This window comes from Onychostoma macrolepis, chromosome 05 (assembly GCF_012432095.1).
Source record: "Onychostoma macrolepis isolate SWU-2019 chromosome 05, ASM1243209v1, whole genome shotgun sequence".
Taxonomy (NCBI): domain Eukaryota; kingdom Metazoa; phylum Chordata; class Actinopteri; order Cypriniformes; family Cyprinidae; genus Onychostoma; species Onychostoma macrolepis.
This window is the reverse complement of record NC_081159.1, coordinates 33,674,984-33,695,811: the sequence shown is the minus strand read 5'-3', so window position 1 is coordinate 33,695,811 and position 20,828 is coordinate 33,674,984. Positions and strand designations below refer to the sequence as shown.

The following is a 20,828-nucleotide window of genomic DNA, read 5'->3' as shown; positions in this document are numbered from 1 at the left end:
TCTGAGGGAAACGCTTAATGTTTAAACATGTCGCGTTAATATTCTGGCTCACCTGCATGTCTTTTTGCATCACTGTCTTAATACATTAAACCAGCATTTAAAAATGCTACAAAACTGTTCACAAGCTCCTAGGGATTTGATTTTGCTTGTCATCTGCTGAAATAAATATAAAAAGTACAGTGAGTTTGTGACTGTTCGCTGAATGTGACCTATAATCTCTGATTCTCCTCCGTGGTGTGGAAAAATGAATATTTATAATGACAACAATTATACTTTATCATTAAAAAAAAAAGTTTCCAACAAAGAAATGGATCGACGTCTGTCAGCTTGTTAAACAAACACTTTATTTGGATAACTTAATATGATGGCTGAAGCAGCAGTGAGCGTTCACAGCGGGTGACACCGTTTTCACGGTAATCGGACCTAAGAGAAAAAAAAATCTAATTATCATGCAATGCAATAAATGAGCTTCTCTTCCCTGCAAACGATACAATGAAGAATGAATTATTGTTTAACTTAAAGGCAAAAACAAAACAAAAGATAAGCAGTTATCCGTATAGAGAATGAGAAGTAACCATGGGAACGGACAGCGTATCCTGCTAATATGGCGGTGCCTTCCCGAAATGCAACGCGGAGTGAAAAGACTGTGACGTAATCCTCATTCTCTATTGTTTAAGTAACTTAATTATATAAGGTTAAACATTATTTTAAACATTATGCACATTTTTCCAAGATAGTCGTGTTATTTTATGCTTTGAAGAACCGTGGATTAGTAATATTTTGCTCGATGCGACCTCTTGTGGCCTAGGAGAGAAGCCAAAAGCTTTTTCCCCCCTAACTGAAATTATGCCTTTTAAATTCGAATATAATTCATAAGTTTTTCAGCCATTTTGACAGCCCTAGAGCAAAGTATGTGAATATTTCTTTGAATTTCTTTTAAGTGTGGAGAGACTAACGTTATTGTTTACTTGTACAGTTGCGTAAGAATAATACAGTCTCCTATTCACTCCAGTTCACAAGCTTTCCGTCTTTTGATATTTCTTCTCACCGGCTGCAGTTTACACGACGCGCGTTTCCTGTTACTGAAGTGACATGAGCCTCGCTGCTCAATTTCTGATTGGCTGTCTGTTGCCAAGCGTCCAGCAGCAACAAGCAAACACCGCACCATTTCAAACTGAACAAATGTAGCACCGCAATGCAGGGTTTATACCACAAAAGCGGTGCTAACCCTGCTCCGGAGCAGGGTTTCATAACCCCAGGTAAAATGCGGTGTTAACACCACTTTCAAATTACAGGTGTGAAACGTGACTTTACCCGGGGTTAAAAGCTGTGTTTAGAACGACAGTAACCCGGGGTTAAGCGCAGTGTGAAAAGCCCTAATGGGGATTCCTACCATAAGTTCCGCCTTGACGTGAGGTTCCCCTGTCTCTGCCTCCAGCCACAGGATGCTGGAAGCCACCTCGGTCCTTTAACCCTCTGACTCTGCCTTGGCTCCTAATTCCCTCGTCTTCACCGTGGCCCGTCATCCCACTGTCTAAACCAGGCTCCCTCATCCCTCCGGATCCATCATGGTCAATCGTCAACCATCTGCCACCTCAGGACTCCACTCCTCCAGCTTCACCTCATCACTTCGTCCCTGTGCCCAGTTTTCCTCCATGGCTCTTTGATTTGATTCACCTGCCCTTTATCAATTAAGTCATTACCTTCGGTGTACTTATACTCCCCTCTTGTTTCTGTGGGTTGTCCGGTCTTGTCAGTTTGTGGATGCATTAATGTTTAGTGTTTCCCTGTCATTTGGATTATAAAATATACTGAACTCTTCTTCGTCGTCATGCCTGCCTGTGGATTATTATACATGCCAATCTGTGACAGCAACAGGTCTAGAAATGTGCAGAACGCACCCTGTCCACACAATCCTTCATTCTACAGAGCAGCAAGAGTCAGAATTTGTAATGTTGTTCATTTGCGGTAATCCATTCAAAAGCAAAACATCCTGGGTCATGTTTAGGTACCGATAATCAAGGTGATGACTGTGTTGCTGTGTTTCAAAAGGTTCTCAGGTTCTGGTGGGTTAAAGTTGTTAGGATTCTGTTTTATTCAGGGACATACATAAATTGTCAGTGTGGGATCCTGTCATTTTGATGCTGTAGTACCTCCTGTGGTGCAAGCACTACCTGTGCATACCAAGCATACCAAATGTGTAAACACATTTTATTCACAGCAGACAATCATGTGACTGACCACGAGCAGTGTGTTCCCAGGTTGCTTGGATTACAGAACTCGCTTCTCAACTGTGAATAAATCGCCATCTGAATCCATGAGTTTTATCACTGAGGTGCCATATAAATATATTTTTACAGACATCCATTTAAAATGTGGAGATTAGCAGAAAAAAGTTAATGCAGCATAAAGCTGCTTGGTTTATATTTTTATGTATGTAACAGTGGGCCTATATAATATGTATTGTAAAATTGTATTGCATGCCTGTAGCTGCCATAATAAAGACCCATTTCAAATGTTTATGTGCTTTTCTTCTATTTCTTCTTTTTGTTCTTAACAGCTCCCAATTACTGCCCGAATCAGGCTAAAGATGGAAATGTGTTAAGTTTATTTACAAGGTTTATGAATCAAATAACTCAAAAAAGGCAAGCAAACTTCAGAAGGGGGAATGCCAAACTTGCATACTATCGTATGTTCCCTTTTTAGTTTCCTGTTATAGTCCTGTAGTCTATTGTAATTTCTTTGTTGATTAATTCCTTGCTTGTTCTAACCTGTGTCTTATTACCCTGTTTGGTCTGTATGTATTTAAATCCCTATGTTTCCAATGTTCATTGTCCAATCTTACCCTTCCATAGTTTTAGTTGAGTTTTTTTATTATTATTATTCATCTGCACTTGCATCTTCTTTCTGTCATCTCTCCAGTTCCTCAGCATTACAGCCCAGAGAGCAAGCACATTTGGGCCTATTCCGGATAGATAATGGACCAGAGCTGTGCTGACTGTACACAACACTTCTGGCTGATAGACAGCTTTTTCTGTATGGGCCAATCTCAAGTGAAAAATGTTTTATGCACAGCAGGTACACACTCTGTGTAGCTGTGTGTATTTCGTGTCACTTGTGCGTGAATCGAACTTCACCAAGCATGCGTGAGCTATACAAATGAGTGGATCCCCCTTCACAATGAAGGAGGTGGAGGAGTAGCAAGATCTCACTACTCCAGCCCCTGAACCCTTTCCTAGCCCGGTGGTGCCAGCGTTCCTCAGCGCTGTCCAAGGTGGCAGTGTTCACAATAGCTCCCCCTGAGCCTTCTGCTCATTCTCTTATGGCCGCCTGTAATTGCTCCATCATAGCCAGCAGTACCATTTCTGAACTCCTTGTGTTAGGGCAAGCTCACACTGCAGGACTGTAAGACTACCTGAATTGCTGTACTGCATATTTCACAACATGATGTTAACAAGGTGCACAAAAGAGGTGATCCCGTTTTCTAACATTCACATTCACCCAATAAATACACACATTCATTCACATTTAACAAGCGTCTGACCACAACAAGCACCGATTTGGCCGATTTTGTCACAGACCTTGGAAATCTGCCTGCAACAGCAAAATCCAGCCAAAAGTCATGTAGTGTGTAGTGTGAACTTGCTCTGCCTTTGTTCTTTGCTCCCCCTTGGTCTCTAGGCCCACTTCCACCTCACGGACCTGTCAGTTGGGATGCACCATTTACGAAAGGAATGAACAACAGAAAATTGGGCATATAGTCATTTCTATGCAAAACTTGGAATTGATCAATATGTACATGAGCGATGGCCATGACGTCAGGTCTCAGATTGCGTATGCAAATTAAGTTAGCCTGAACTTGCATGCAACATAGTAACCCTGCAAAGCCTGCACTGGTCCTTTACAGGCCCACTTAGGGCTAGCCTAAGGGCCCCCAGTGGGCTGCCAGCACAGGGCCACTGAGATTTTGCTCATTGGCAAACATTGGCCCCTTAGAGCTGGCCCTGCATGGGCAGCACTCACTTAGCCCCCAGGAAGCCCTCACTAGGCCCACACAAGGCCCGCATTATTAATCTACAACAATAAATCTGTTTCACTATAAATACTTTTCAGCTACTATAACTTAAGTCTTTGGGAAAAAACAGTTATTATACATCTGAAATGGATGCAGTCACCACACAACCAATGTCTGTATTGTCAAAAATGTACAGTCAAAGGGATTTATAATCAATGGATTTATTAAATACAAATTAGAAAACATTCAATTCAGGCTAATACTGCTAATTTAATTCTCTGAAAGGGATTACAAATTATCTATACAAATATAAATATAATACAAATGAACATAAAAACAAAAAATAACAAATTATTACTTTGACCTCTGCTAAAAATATGTTTTGGCGTGCTAAAGTATTGATTGGCAAAGCTCACTCTTCCCCCAAGGTCGACAGACGGTGGTAGCACTCCTTTCGTCTACCCTCTCTGTCTCTTGAATTCCACAACCACACCTTTATCTCACTTTCAACTTCAGAATCAGGAGGACTTGGCTGAAAGGAGCACTTTCAATCAGCCTCTGAAAAGCAAATAGGCCTATATCAGGGATCCTCAAATCTAGCTCGTGAGATCCAATTTCCTGCAGAATTTAGCTCCTACTTTGCTCAAACTCACCCACCTGTGATTTTCTAATGATCCTGAAGACATTATTAGCATGCTCAGGTGTGTTTGATTAGGGTTAGAGCTTAACTCTGCAGGAAAGTGGATCTCACAAGCCAGATTTGAGGATCCCTGGCCTATATGAAACAACAGGTTCTGAAAAGGTCTCTTTTGGTTTAAGCCATTCCAGTTCAATTGAGTGGCTAAAGAATGGCCAGTCAATGTTGTTAGTATTCTCCTAGTTGCAATACAGGGCTGCCTACACAAAACCTGCATGGGCCCAACGGTACAAAAGTGGGCCCGAATTGGCTGGCCCACACTGGGCCATCATGGGATTAATGTGGGCAGTCTGGCTAGTGAGGGCTGCTCACAGAGAGCCAACAGTGAGCCCAAAGCTGTGGACCCTGCCTGGGCAAGCCCGCACTGGGCCTGTTTAGGTTTGGTGTGGGCTGGCCGTTGCCCACTGTGCCCGCAAAAAGCCTGCATGGGCCCCGCAGGGACATGTTTGCAGGGAAATCTGGTGGAGAATCGTATAATGACAGCATTTTGTTTCGAATAAATAAAGTTATAAGCCCCAAGAAGCCATGGTTTAGAGTGAATTTATAACAACTAAGGGGCATTGTTAGGCACAACGTGGAGTTGTCATCGGATGCAAAATTCACTTTACAAGTTGTTTGAACACAAATGTGTGTTGGAAGTGTGTGTACACATCCATCCTATAATGATAAAAATCCAGCCAGTTTCGCTGAAGTTTACAGGCTGCTTGTCTCCCCACAGAAGAGAGGGGCGGGGTCAGCAGAGCTCATTAGCATTTATAAAGCAACATAGACTAAAAACCAGCTTGCTGAAAACAGAGCTGATTTTGACAGGGTAAAAAAGGTGTTTTTTACACTACCATTATCCAAAGTATGTTATAGACTTTTCATTAAGACACCCAGCATCCTTTTTATTTTATTTATTTTATTTTATTTTTGTGACTTGATTTATGTAGCATACTTGATGTACCACTGGAAAAGAATGCCAATATGAATGTTTGGTCATCAGATTACATGATGGACAATGCATTATGATCAGCTTGGTTATGCATTATTAAAATTAAAACTATGAAATATACACAAAATATTAGTAATATTTATATTTAATGTTAATTATACAACACTATAAAATGAAACCTCTATCAGAACAACAGTCATTCGTTTTCCATGCATTTTTAGGTTTTTGACCTCGCTGGCGCTCCATACAGGAAGTGTCATTACAGTGTTGACGTATGTTGTGACGTCACATGTTTCGTAGGCTATCAAAATGAAGGCGCACACGCGGTAGCTCTATCAATAGCTGAACGTGTGACACAATGCATGAAACTAACGTTAAACCCAGTGCAACATTTATTTGTTCATTTCCTGACTGTCAGGCGTCGTACAACAAAGCATGGAAGCTAGAAGCGCATCTCTGCAAACATACAGGGGAGGTAAGTTAAGCGCAGGGCCGACATGTGCGCGAAGATTGTGTGAATAAGTTTCGTTTAAATGAAACGTTTCAATTTTATTTGCGCATGCATGACACGTTCTGAAAGCCATTTTAGATGAGAATAAAATAATTTAAACGACATGACATATGTCAAAACAAAGTAGATGTTTGTTTGTTTATTTATTTATTGATTGATTGATTGCTTGCAGAGGCCATTTAAGTGCGAGTATAACGGGTGCAGCAAATCGTTCTGCACGAAATATCATCTTGGTCGCCATACACTGACACATACCGGCGACAGACCTTACAAGTGAGTTTTTTGGTTTGTTTGTTTGTAAAAGTGTAAGTTTAACAGCATAGTAAACTGTGATTTTATTTCCCCCGCTATGTGAACAGATGCACGGAGGACGGATGCAACGAACAATTCACCACAAACTCCAACTTGAAGAAACACATTTCACGTATTCACAGACAAGAGACAAAACGGTACATTGTAAGTAAATATAAACGCATTTAGCCACAATAAAATAGCATGGTATTTTTGAGGACTGAATTAAATGTGTACACGAAAGAAAATTTAGATTATACACCTCAAATGTAAGTGACGGTTATATTGCGCTAAACACTTTTGCTGGAAAACAGTGGAATACACCGCAAAACCATACTCACTGAAACAATATATTCACAAGCCCTAAAAACACATGATCAGCAAATCTTATAGTGGAAACAAACAAGTGACAGTTCTGTGGCCCATCCTTATTATTGAGCCCTGGCATGTAAATATCATTCAGTACCATGATGTAATGTAATATTAAGGGCTGTAGGTACGTTATGTGATTGTTGTTTTCTTCATACTTCTAATAATGTTTTTTTTCTAGTGCACATTTGAAGGATGTGGCAAAGCATTCAAGAAAAATAACCAGCTGAAAACCCATGAGTGTACACACACCCAGCTGCTACCGTTCTTGTAAGACTTTTTACACTTTTTCGTCCTGTCTCTTTATTTTGTCATTAATGAACTCTTTCAGTAAACTAGCATAATATAACACTTAGAACTGTGTGTGTCATTTGATGTTCTGTTAATACTGCAATGGCTCTGATCATCAGGTGTTTACATGAAGGCTGTGGGAGACGGTTTTCACAACGTGGGAAACTGAAGCGTCATGAGAAGGTACACAAAGGTATGTTCTCCGCTTGTTCTGTTGTTCATAAAGGAATGGTTCAGTTGTTCATTCCAAACCTGTATTGCTTTATTTTCTGTAAAACTCAAGGTTATTTTACTACTATTTTTCTATATAATAAAAATGAATTAAAAAATAAATAAATAAATAAAATACTCTGCTCGTTTGCTAGGTTGTGGAAAAAATAGTTTTACCATTTACAGCACTTTGTTATTCTTCTAGTCATTTACCTATTAGGGTCATTCTTCAATTGGGGTGGCAAATGAGAGGCAGAATTTGTAAAAATTCTTATTTGTTTTTTCTAATAAAATGTATTACTATGCATTTAAAATTAGTTTAATATGCTTGTGATGTTGTGTAAAAAAATAAAATAATAGTTTAATATGCTATATCCATTAAAATGGAAGCTTAAGAACATTTAGAGATTTTTTTAAATAATTTCAATCAAACACTGGTGACACAACCAATTATGCCTATGGTGTTACCAGTATTTGAAGTAAATTTTGGTTCTAAAATGAGCAGGGATATGCAACTTTAGGTAATAATAAATAAATAAGTTACTTTAAGGATTCAGTTTAAATGATCATTTAAATTTCAGTTTTGAAAATAAATGTTTATTTGTTCATCTTGGCCCCTATTTCTGCCAAAGGGCGATTTAGTTTCTTTTATTAAAATTTGGATATACATTAAAAAAAAAATGACTGGAAAAATGGTCTGTGGTACCTTTATAGTCTTTATTCTAAAAGATTAAAACACCTTACCGTCTAAAAACATTAAATTATAAGATTAAATGGCTCTGAAGGAAAGAAATTTCAGATATATTTTGAAGTAACACCACAGACGAAATATAACATCACAGACTTCAAATAGCAAGTTACTATAGAGTCTAGTGTTGTCACGGTACCAAAATTTCAGTATTCGGTACCGATACGAGTCAAAATCCACGGTTCTCGGTACCAATTTCGGTACCACATGCTAATTAAAAAAAACACACTATTTTTAATAAAGTCAAACAAAAATAAAAATGTACAAAAATCAATGCCATTCTTTATACTTTATTTAAATTGTGTTTCAAGTTTTTCCGCAAGTAATAAAAGTATGAAAAACAGTAAACAAGTTTCACCCAAATCTAATTTGTCTTTTAATTAAATTTAAACACATTGTATTGTTTTGGTAAATAAAGGGGATTTACTATTAAAATTAAAATATGGAAGAAATATTGTGACTTCTTTAAAAAAAAATAAAAAATTATATATATATATATATATATATATATATATATATATATATATATATATATATATATATATATATATATATATATATATATATAAAATTATATTTCTGGCACAATGTCTTTAAGATGAACTTTTATTGTGACGGGTTGCCGTGAATACCTTTACATTTCTGTGTAGCTATATGATATGACGCTGGTTTTACTCAATGAACGGTAAAATGCTCGCGAGGGGACTCTCAGAGCAGTTCTGTAGATGTTGTTTATGTATTTATGTCCTCATTGAGACGGCAGATGATGAATCACCGCGAGCATCAGGCGCGCTTCAGTGTATGTAGTAAAAAAGAAAAACACGCTGCCTCTGCCATTCATTCACTCACACAGAGACTGCAGAGAACATGCGGGATTCATATCTGAATCGACTTTTGCAGCTTAATATTTACAGATACTAGTCCACATCGCGATTTGATTTAAGTGCAATGACCTACTTTTGATTAATTCATCCAAACTTTGACAAATTCCGTGACATTCCGTGCTAAACTGTAAATTCCGTTTTTATAACTGGATTCCGAGATTCCGTCCGCGTTTTCTGCATCGCGGAAATCATCGTACGTGTCAAGAACCGGGTTGACCGGGTACTCAGTACCACCGGTACTTAAAAAAACCTGGTACCGTGACGTTTTCACTTTTTTAGTACCGACTTGGTACCGAAGTACCGGGTCTTTTGACAACACTAATAGAGTCTGTGTTGTTACCAGGAAAGACAGTAACACCACAGACAAATCAGAGGCTGCCATCATGATGATTTCAAGATCAGTGGGCATTTTGGAAATATTAATAAGTATGTATTTATAAAAACTTTGATTAAAATATGGCAGATCTCAACATAACACCACAGACACTAATAAAGTGCGACACATGAAATTGTCAGAAGTTTAGCTAAATTTAAGAAAATTAATAAGAAAGAATGTACTCCCCATGCACCCCTGAGATCAACCAGAACCTGAAGTGACCTTTACACACAGGAAGTAGTCCAAATAGAATTCTCCCTTTTCTTAAAGAGGCGACATCCATCGTTGTAACACCACAGACATGAATTTGGGGGACTTTTTTCTTAAATATAACCAAATACGTTCTTTTTTTTAAACAATTTAATAAAATTGTACATTAAATAAAATCTATATTCACAATATAACCACTTTATTTGTGTTAAAAATGTTATATTGTTAAATGTTATATTCTATGATACTTCTCTGAGGTATGGCGGAAACATGCATGTTTTGTTACAAATGCAATCTCTCAAACTCAAATATGCATTTTAAAACAAAAATGTAACTAATAACAGTGTACAAATTGTGTCTACCCTACAGAATACAAACATTTTATAATTTATTGGTATTTAAAGTTTATTTCAACTGTTGTAAAGTCGAGGGATACCACTTGCCACCACAAATGAAGAATGACCTAGCAGCTAATAAATTGAAAGTTTTGCACAGTTTTCAAAAATATAGTCTCCTGCTCCCAAACAATAGCTTTGTGAGACTTGATGCTGAAACACAAAGTTATGTTCTTTTCTTTCTTTTTTTGTGGCTCATGAAGTCATTAGATGTGTATCCCCCTACCTTTCATGTGAAAAGCCTACCATACTGTCATAACTTTGCAGGCTATTCTTGCACTGTGGAGGGCTGCTCATTTGTGGGAAAGAACTGGACGGAGATGACAAACCACAAAAAAGTTCATATTGGTAATCCTGTGTTTTGTTCTAAATGTAAATAGCCTAACTTTACAGAAAGTTACAAAATATTACTTTGGTAATTGTTTTGTATATGTGTTCAGTCAGGGTACAGTGTGATCAATGTAAGAAAACATTCAGGGATAGCTGGTTCCTGAAGCAGCATCAGCATGTTCATTCTGAAGAGCGCATGGTGTTCCACTGCCCCAGAGATGGATGTACCCGCTCGTACACCACTGCGTTCAACTTGCAGAGCCACATACTGTCTTTCCATGAAGAGCAGCGCTTCTTCATCTGCACTCACCCTGGCTGTGGAAAGTCCTTTGCCATGAAGGTAACAGTGCTTTCCCATCATCTGAGTTCTGCCTCACTTACTGCATTTCCATCCAAGGATTTATTTTTTGCTAAATAAACAAATCAATTAATTAAAATGATTAATGCAAACATTTTTAGCTAATGGAGATGAAAATTATTGATAAAATTCAGATAAAACTTTCACATTTATGAAAAGTGTTCTTTTGTCATTTCAGTTTTGGTGCATAAATTCTATAATTCAAATGTTGCGGAAATAAACTAATTTGGAAACATGTTTTGTTGAGAAAAAAGGCTTTAACGCAAATGCATGTGGTGTCACAACAGAATTACAGTCTATAGTGTTGCTCCCATTAAGCACTGTTTTTTGTTGGTGTTCAAGGGAGCATTACATTTTTTTTTTTCAAACTTCATACACAGTGAAATGGCTTAATGAAATCTACATTCTAAACATGTTTCACTGTCAATAATGATACATAAGTTATTTCATGGCAGCCTTTCTATGTCATGTTAAAATGTGACTGGCTTGACTGCGTGTTTCTTTCTGTACCAATCTGATACCTGCTCCAGTTGCACATCGCTTTCTGATTTCTTATATTTCTGAACTTAATATTGTTAGATCAGTAAGCTTGCCAATTTGAGTTGTCTTTCTACTTTTAGAAAGATTTGGGGACAATAAACCGATTATTTTTTTTTTTTGCTGCAGCAAAGTTTACTGCGCCATGGTGTGGTTCATGATCCTGAAAAGAAACAGGTAACCACTTGCAGTACTACTTATTGATCAGCTGAATCAGAGGTTGATGAAATATCAAACAACTTGTTTTCAAGTTGAAAATAACTGCCCTTATTGTCTCTTTCAGCTGAAACCCCGCCCAAAACGCTCCCTGGCATCCCGTCTGAGTGGCCACAAACCAAAAAACAAATGTCAAACAAAAGCATCATATTCAGGTGTATCTTCAGTGCCACATAGCAGCCAATCAGAAACAACTATGAATCCTCAATTAATTGGTCAGTTGCATTCTTTCAGCTCTGAAAGTTGTAAAATTCCAAAACCAGGCTTCCCAGAAACCTCCCATAGTTATGAGCTCATTAAATCAGAAGGTATTGTCAGCCAAACAAAATCCATTTATTCTGAAGTCAGTGACCCTGCAAATCCAGTAGTACACATTTTAGAACCGCTTTTAGTGTAGTCCATTTATCATGAGTCATATTCCGGTGAACCCAAGAAACTTTCTAAAGCACAGTTTCCAAAGCAACAGTTTTTGGAGACTTTTTCCAATGTAAACGTCACTGCAGAAAAATTTTATTGTTGCTTCAAATCTTCTGTAGAGGAGTTACGAAGAGATGCTGGTGTCTCTGAGTCAGGTTTTAAATTCTTGTTCGAAGTCTCTGCTCCTCTTTTCTGCAGTTCTTTAGCAGAAGCAAGCCGAAGAACACAGGTGGCAGCACGACCACCACGAACCACAGAAGGTTTTGATACAAAGCCAACAGGCACTGATATATCCTCCACCATCTGTGTTAAGACTTTGTCCTGTTTAGAAGAAAGAAAAAAAGAAAGAAATTCTGAAATCTGCTTGGTAGCAAAGCAGCACAGCACTGTAAATGTAATTGTTGTGTTGGTTGTACATTTATATAATGAATTTGTGTGTAAATAAACTAAATTCGTATCACTCAAATCTCAATATTTCCAGTATTTAAGGATTGGTTGCACCCTCCTTTTCAAGGAATGTTTCAGGGATAATATAAGTTAAGCTTTATCAAGAGCATCTATGCCATGTTAAAAGCAAAAAAGTTTTTTGTTTTTTTTAAATCATGCAATTACAATGTAAATTCTATGGCATGAATCATTGTTGTGGAATAATACACACAAATGATCTCAAAGTACTCAATATAGTAAATTGCTTTCATCTCACTGGTAAAAGGATGACTTACACAACCTTACAGCTCATATAGCTCACATTTTTTGTGTGGAAGATGTATATAAATGCTATGAAATTAAGAGCTGCATATACTGGCTGGCAGAGGCGGACAAAGTACACAACTTCCTTACTTGAGTGAAAGTACAGATACCACTGGTCAAATACTACTCCACTACAAGTGAAAGTTGTAAAGACAGATTTTTACTTAAGTGAAAGTACGGAAGTACATGTTTTTAAAAGTACTTGAGTATCAAAAGTAAAAAGTAAATGCATTGTTTTATTGTCACATTGTTATATATTTACAATACCATATGCCACTAATGCAACCTACTGAATACACTGATTAGCTTATATTATCTTTGGAATTAAGAGCTTTTATGTTACAAAACATACTGAAATGGAACAACTGAATGAAGATAATTATCTTTATTTTTTATCTAACACTCCTACAGCTACATTGAACTCATTTTAATACTTGTTTAAGAGTTACAAAGTTCTTTTTCAAAGAGATATTGAAATCTATGATATGGTTCATTTTAGGCAAACATTGAATAGAAAACAAACCTTTAATCTCTTCAGAAAACTGGATCATATTCTCTCAGTATGGCCATGGGTGTGCAGGTTGCACCAAAGAACCGTCTTTTTGAATTTTGCCATCAACCGATCAGTGTTCATAAAATGCTCAAAAATCAGTGAACTTCACAACATGTGGCTAGGGTTGGGTATTGTTTGAATTTTATCCATTCTGGTTCTGCTTATTGATTTAAATTCTTATTGATTCCCAGTTTAGGTTCTAAAGTTTTCATTTAGCCTACTTTTTGATAATTTCTTTGCAAAAAATATATGTATTTATGTGCAGTGTTTTGACAATAAAATAATGTTCAGATTTATATACTTCCCTGACCAATTTTTAGCAGCAATTTACCAGTAGGCCTAAGTTGTATATATATATATGTATATATGTGGTAAAGTGAGGGCAGTCATTTTTGACAGATATATTAGCCTACCATTTGTATTGCCATAGTTTAACTACAAAAATTAAACTGACTATAATGAAACTATGGTAAATTTGTGGTTACTGTAGTTTTACTACAAATAGCATAATTATGGTTACTATAGTGAGATAATAGTACATTTGTGGATACTGTGATTTTACTGCAAATACCATAGTTATGGTTACTATAGTAAAAACATGGTTAATTTTACAAATGCCTTTTTAGAGCGCTTTTAGCTTGCACTAGCGCGGACTTTTACATTAGTTTAGCTGGGAAGATCCCGAGGTTGCCAGATTTGCGTAAAAAATATCAGCCAAATGTCCATTCAAAGCTAGGCGGAAAACTGCAGGCTTAGGAATACTGTAAGACTTGGCAACACAGGAAGGTCCTGGCAGATCGCAGGCCGGATTTTCGCAGAAAAAAAAGGGTTCAGTGAATCTGAAAATGCACACGCTGTAAAAACTGCTACATATAACGACTTTCTACTTGGGGACCTTGATATAAATGTAGTTGAGTAAAAAGTACGATATTTGTCTTTCAAATGTAGTGAAGTTAAAGTCGCAAGTTTCCAGAAAAAATAATACTCGAGTAAAGTACAGATACTCAGACAATGTACTTAAGTACAGTACTCAAGTAAATGTACTTCGTTACTGTCCACCTCTGTTGGCTGGTAACACACAGCATAGAAGGTAGAAAGTCACTTTCCAGAATCTTAACCTTCTCTGTTCTTCTGTAGTGGAATAAACTGCCAAAACTGGCCATTGCTGTGGGCTCTTATAAATTGCTCACACTGCTCCTCATTTGTTCGTTTCTCTGGTAAACTTGTCCCATAGACTTCCACCATATGCATGCAAAATATTTGTTATAAATCTTTTGATTCTGGGACATTCCTTCAACTCAAAGCTTTCTTTGTGCACAGTGAAACACTATTCACTTTAAACAACACAAACATAGACAGCTGATATGCAATTGAAAAATGCACTGAATTACTAAAATGCAAATGAAACGTATATTCTGTATCCATACCACTGGAGTGCCACCATCACTTCCTGCTCTGATAGTGAGTCTGACGTGGTTGTTTTTTTCCAGCCAGCTGACAACTTGCCGCAGTTTAGTGTCCAAGTCATGAAGGGAGATATCGGAGGAAAAAGTGAGCTCCTTTGATTGGACAAGCCCTGCAGATTCAACAAAAAGTTTCTTCAATGAAGCACAATAAGGAGCTAGAGAAACAGAAATCATACACTTGCAAGACAAAATAGCTAACCCAAAAATGGTTAGCTACTTTTCTGTTATTTAAAATGACTTATGGTAAAAATGTCAATGTATATTCGAATTATTTTATTGTATTTGTGGGTCAACTATCACTTAAAGAAGTATATTTTAAAAATATTGGAGACCCGTTGGATACTTGAGTCTGATTCCCACTGTAGTATGACCGCAATATTGCAGCTTTGATCATATTCAGCTTTTTTTTTGGGACTGAAACGCACCTTTCTTGGCTTTCTGTGTGTCTCTAAGTTTCATCTGCTCTTCGTGGATCTGTTTCCCTTTCATCAGTCTGTATAATGGAGGATCACAATTGTCATTTATGGCAACAAGCCTCAGCCCTGTTTCGTCCATCAGTCGTATCACATCAGCACGGTGCATTGTACCCATTTCCTCTCCATCCTCACCCAATAACTTTATATGGCGTTGACCAATCTTCCTACCCACGCTGCCAAAAGTGACTCGTGCTCTCGGGTCCAGCTTTTTAGTTTCCTTCTGGGAATCTGTCACACTGGTGCTCCCACTCTCAGTGTCTGTGGAGAGGGACATGCATAGCGAGGGCGAGACAATATGGCAAGAACATGCTGGCCTGAGGGTTGGTGGACTCCTTGCCATGCGTGAGGTGACCAGGCTGATGGGTCGAAGAGGACCGCGGCTTAGTGCCTGACTCAAAACAAACCTCAGGAAACCCAGAGACATCCTAGAAGAGAGAGTCATGAACATTACAAAGCAGTGTCTGTCATTTTTTAGTCTACCCCAGATGGCAATGTCAGTATACACTACTGGTCAAAAGTTTAAAGTTTTGTTTTTTTTAATGTTCTTGAAAGAAGTCTCTTCTGGTCACCAAGGGTGCATTTATTTTGATGAAAAATACAGTAAAAACAGTAATTGTGAAATATTACAAGTTAAAAGAAATGTACTTTATTTTTGTGATGCAAAGCTGTACTTACTTCAGTATCACATGATGCTTTACATTACAGGAATAAATTTCATTCATTAAAATATATTATAATTGAGAATGCAGACTTGATGAACATGAGAGACTTCTTTCAAAAACATATTAAATATCTTAACCATTCCAAGCATTTGTTTTTGGTGAAACGAAGTAGACACTTATTCAAAATACAACATATATAAAGTAAACAATATTTACTCAGAACCATTTACTCCATCATTAAGGTTTTTGATAGATTATGGTCCTTCAGATTTGAACTAACAAACACCAAACTGACCGAAGCTACTTACACTAGAGTCGCACGGAACCGACGCCAAGGACGAAGAAAATTATATCAGTCAGGTGATTTCAAGACAAATGACCTGGGTCATAAACACAAAATTTGCCCTCGGAATGAATAAATAAAACTAGAAACATTAAAGTAAGGAATGCTTCTCTGACCGACAAACGAGTCTTGGCGCACACATGTGACGTCATGCCAACGCGCCGCTGCTGTGTCATTTAAAATCTTATGTAATTTTCTGAGATTTGTAGGTGTTTTTTGGAAAGGAGTGCAATTTTGCTTAATAGAAAGAGGCATTTCTCTGTACCTTTTGAATATATAACATGCAGCGTGAGAAAAGAAAAAAGTATATAAAATTTTGTCTAGCAGGAAAAATTTGTTTTAAAATATTTGTTTGTAGAAGGGATACCCTATTATTTTGAGCATTTTTATTGTACGTTTGAATGACAACAATAATAATAATAATAATAATAATAATAGGCCTAACAATAACAATAATAATAAATAGCCCAGTTCATTTTAATAACTAAAGAGCTCTGAACAGCATATCATTGCGTAAAAAGACTGAGCTCACGTGGGTCAGTTTCTGTGCGCTCGTCTGTGCTTAACTCGAGTTGACACAATTTGACCCGGGCCACGACGCTCATTGGTCCTCTTTATACCTTTACAGCCTACTGCTCTCTTGCCACATTTTCCAATCTCTGACTGAAAAAATAACTAAATAAGTAAATAAATTAATACATAAATAAAATAACTTAAACAATTAAATAATAAACTACGGTATAATCAACTTTATAATAATAGTAACTCTTTTAAATTTTGTGCCAGTTTTATTCTATTCTAGCAAAACAGCACATTTTAAAATAATGCTAAATGGAACAATATTGTGTTTCTGATCCATGTTTGTAAATTACTAAATTGTTAGTATTAATTATTTTATTGTATTTATTGTAATTATTATTTTGTCTATGTTTGCAATTTATTTAGTTATTTTATTTAATTTTTTGTTTTGTTTTAAACGAATCTCCCCTAATACCCGCATACAGCTCTTTTTATATACTTACTCCTAAAAAGCAGACAAAAACTTTGTAAAGGCTTTCTAATATGTGTTTTAGACATTGTGGGAAAGGCAGCATGGGTTGACCCTGTGGCTTAGGCCTTAGCTGCATAGAAACAGTAAATCTAGAGATTTTACAGTCAGCTGAGCAGCAATAGATTAATTTGTTTAACGCTGATGGGTACAAAGAGCCTCTAATCTTTGCTGTTCTCAATGGCTTTAACCTTCGTGTCAGAGAGAAGCTGCTGTGTTTCTAAGGCTCCATTTCTCCCAGAATTCCTCTGTCACCTGCCCAACTGCAGGTGCACCGACAGATCCCTCCCATCAGAGAGCTGGGCACAGGAAGTGCAAAGAGGCTGAGGTCATAGGCCATAGCGGAGGCGCTTGTTATGTTTCCATCAACAAGGTTTGAGTTTCAAAGAGCAGGCAGGAATAGAGAGAAAGGCAAAGAAAGAATCTGAATGCAAAAAGTAGAATAGGACTATTCTTTTTTCATTTTGTGGGGGTTGGGTGATTGGATGTGTAACTGTGCTCTCCAAAAAAAAAAAAAAAATTGCAAAGTACTTGCAATTCGGTTTCATTTATTCGTTAATGTTTGGGTCTATTTAAGTACATAGTAATGCCGTAATTTTCTTCTTTAACCTGTTAAATATAGGAGTAATTTTAAAAGTTAGATGGCTACTGCAATGAGACCGAATTTAACAATGCTGCCCTTTATTACAGAGCTAAAGTGCATAATGATGAACCTCCAGTCTATTCAGCAAATGGGACCTTAGATTAAGGAAGCCGTGAGGGCATGAACCACAAATGTTTGGAGAAAGAACTTTTTTGCAAAGGAGATGGTTGACAAAAAAAATGTGCCGCCTGCGAGCAGCAGGTGGATAATTGTACACGCTTGACTGCGCCTAGAGAAAGATGCGCTTGCAGAAAGAGCATTCATGAAGCAGCCTTAGGAGCTTCCTAGTTTGCTAATTAGCGCAAGGATACCAGTTCTTCTAACAGGCACCCTGCATAGTGGCACACCTTTCAAACAAAAAGGATGTTACCATACAGAAGTTGCACAGTATCTTGTCGAAAGGGAATCTTATACTACTCTAAACACTGCCTTCTTTTCAGCATCTCTCTGTTTTTGGGTTGTATGAGTCTTTGTTTGTTGCTCATGCAGCAAGTCTTTGTTAGACTATTAACAGTATTTTGAGTGACATGTCTATAGAGATTTTGTCAGACTAGGATAGAATATTCCTCTGGAGAACTACAGTGTTTTTTACGGTATGGTGCATTTTTATTTATTTTTTTTCAGACAAACTATTTTAAATGTTGATTGAACTATGAATTTTTCCAAAAAAAAGAAAAAAAAAAGCTGACATTACATAAAACAATTTTAACACTGACGATGCACTTGAATAATTTCTTCATTTGAAGGAATGATTAGCTTAACTTAAAATATAATATTGGATTTGGATCAACAAGTAAAACATTATCATAACATTAACAACGGCACACCACACTTTATGCACACCACACTCTAGCATCACAGCAAGTTTTAAAACACCTTTTCTTTTGAAAATGTATACATTTTGTTATTCCTTCATATTAATGCAAAATTGTAAAATACTAGTAACCTAAATGGACGGTTCATCCATAAATTGATAAAAGTAATTTATTGACATTCATGTTACAAACCACAAACCTGTGTGACTTACTGGACCTTATGCATCATTCTTTTCACTGTATGTACAAAAAAAATAGTACTTAGGAAAAAAGTGCATATACGTGAAAGTGAATTTTTAGGACAGAATTTTCATTTACTTGGTGAACTATCCTGTTAAAGCAGTAGTTCACCCAAAAAATGAAAATGTACTCACCCTCAGGCCATCCAAGAGTTTGCCTCTTCATCAGAACAGATTTTAAATTAAAATTAACATTACATCGCAATATTACTCGCATTACATCACTTGCTCACCAATCCTCTGCAGTGAATGGGTGCCACCAGAATTCAGCAGTGAATGGGTGCCGACCAAACAGCTGATAAAAAAAAAACATCACAATAATCCACAAGTAATCCAAACAACCCCAGTCCATCAATTAAGGTCCTGTGAAGTGAAAAACTGATTTTTTTTTTTTACTTTAAAATGTTGCCTCTATCCATAATATTACTTTCTCCAGCGAAAATCTAAATCTTGTCTCGTCTGAATGAGGAGAAAAATATGCACAGATCATTTTGAGGAAACAGTCCAAACTGTACTTTTTCACTGGAAGAAGTGTTATTATATATATTTGGGTCCAGAATCGATGGTTTAAATTTAAAATCCCTTAATCATGATTTTTTTTTTCTTTTTACAAACACAGCAAATGTTCAATTTACATTTTTGGGTGAATTTCCTATTCCTTTAATGATATTAATCTAAGTGAGTTAAGTGATTTGTCAAATATTGTTAAAATCACACGTTTATAACAACTGTTTTGTATTATGTAAATAAGTGATTGCAACCAGGGGCCCGGGGCCCCACTAGGGGGCCTCAGCAAACCTCCAGGGGGGCCAAAATAAGTCTTTAAAATATATTTAAATTCTAATCTTAATGAAAATGCTTAAAAAACTGATATCATATTTTTGAGTTTGTTTATTTTTATTACAATATAAATACCAGTGATAATATCAGCTTAGATAGGAGGGTCTTCAACTATTTTCTTGGACAAAGACAGGCCTCGGAGTCAAAAAGGTGGAGAACCACTGATGCAAATGGAAAGTATATTGTTGTCTCTCTGTACCTTGTCTCTCATCAAACAAAACTCTTTTCCACAGCTCGAGTGAAAAAAGCATCAATCCCCTCTTGAAATTCCAAAGAAATGGGAAAGAAATCCTTCCTTTCCAAGCACCAGTACTCTCAACATATTCTGATTTAGATCAGTACTTCATTGTGCCTCCAACTGTTTTAATCCAAATAAAATCAAAGGTAATGTTTCATTAGCTGTTATTTTTACATAATGATCCTTTATCAGTGGAATGATTTTTTTTGTATTAACATAATTAGCCAGCTCTCAGCGGCTTGTGGGGTCCGCAAGGTCTAATTGGCCCTGTGGCATGATGGGAAATAGCACAAGGTGTCGCATTGGGCAGGTGTTGATGGTGGAGGTGAGTGGCAAACGTGGGGCAACGCAGAGGCGGGTAATTACAGGATGAATTTCACTTTAATAAATGTGGGAGATGCAGATAGCAGGGCTTTCTACCTAATGGCTTCTGCCTCTGGAGCCACTTTAGACAGCAAATGATCTGAAAGAGTGTTTAATTAACACATGCACTCTGATCCAGAGAGAGAAAGAGAGAGAACGAGAGGATGAGAGAAACAGAACGAGAGAAAATGTAAAACGAGCAAATACAAAGAATAATTTAGAATAACAGGAGCAGACAGAAAAGAGAAGAGCTGACAAGATATAAAAATAGAGATCAATATACAAAAAAGAGAGATTTTTTTTTTTTTTTTATAATTGCTGCTGCAGTGCTAGAATGTTGTGGGCTTATTGCCAGAGTGTCCCTATGTGGTTGCTAGGGTAGTTACTTACTAGCCGAAGAATTGAGCAACAAAACAATGCAGCAACTACCAAGAGGAGTGCGGAAAGTGTACCAGAGAAAAGCAGGGTCACACACTAGACACCTAAGCTCAGATCTGCATGTTGCAGTGATTGAATTGCTGTTGAGCTTAATTTTCACTAGCTGTTTGCAACCTCAGGATACAATTACCACAATTCATCACCTACTGGCAGCTGTATTGAACT

The 20,828-nt window shown here is 37.0% G+C and overlaps 2 protein-coding genes across 2 annotated transcripts; one reads left to right on the top strand and one right to left on the bottom strand.

Moving 5' to 3' along the window:
- Positions 1–5,877: 5,877 nt before the first annotated feature.
- gtf3aa (general transcription factor IIIAa) lies at positions 5,878–11,769 on the top strand. The gene is made up of 9 exons (XM_058777271.1): positions 5,878–6,121; positions 6,330–6,430; positions 6,517–6,613; positions 6,999–7,087; positions 7,228–7,301; positions 10,199–10,279; positions 10,372–10,601; positions 11,286–11,333; positions 11,440–11,769. Exons 1-9 carry the CDS (start codon positions 6,005–6,007, stop codon positions 11,767–11,769), a joined length of 1,167 nt encoding a protein of 388 aa, XP_058633254.1. The 5' UTR covers positions 5,878–6,004.
- A 113-nt stretch (positions 11,770–11,882) lies between these two features.
- Positions 11,883–16,198, bottom strand: mtif3 (mitochondrial translational initiation factor 3). Its single transcript, XM_058777272.1, has 4 exons — positions 16,005–16,198; positions 14,984–15,459; positions 14,520–14,668; positions 11,883–12,110 (listed from the first exon to the last, which is right to left on the bottom strand). The coding sequence occupies exons 2-4, from the start codon at positions 15,456–15,458 to the stop codon at positions 11,883–11,885; spliced, it is 852 nt and encodes a 283-aa protein (XP_058633255.1). The 5' UTR covers position 15,459; positions 16,005–16,198.
- Between the last annotated feature and the right edge of the window lie 4,630 nt (positions 16,199–20,828).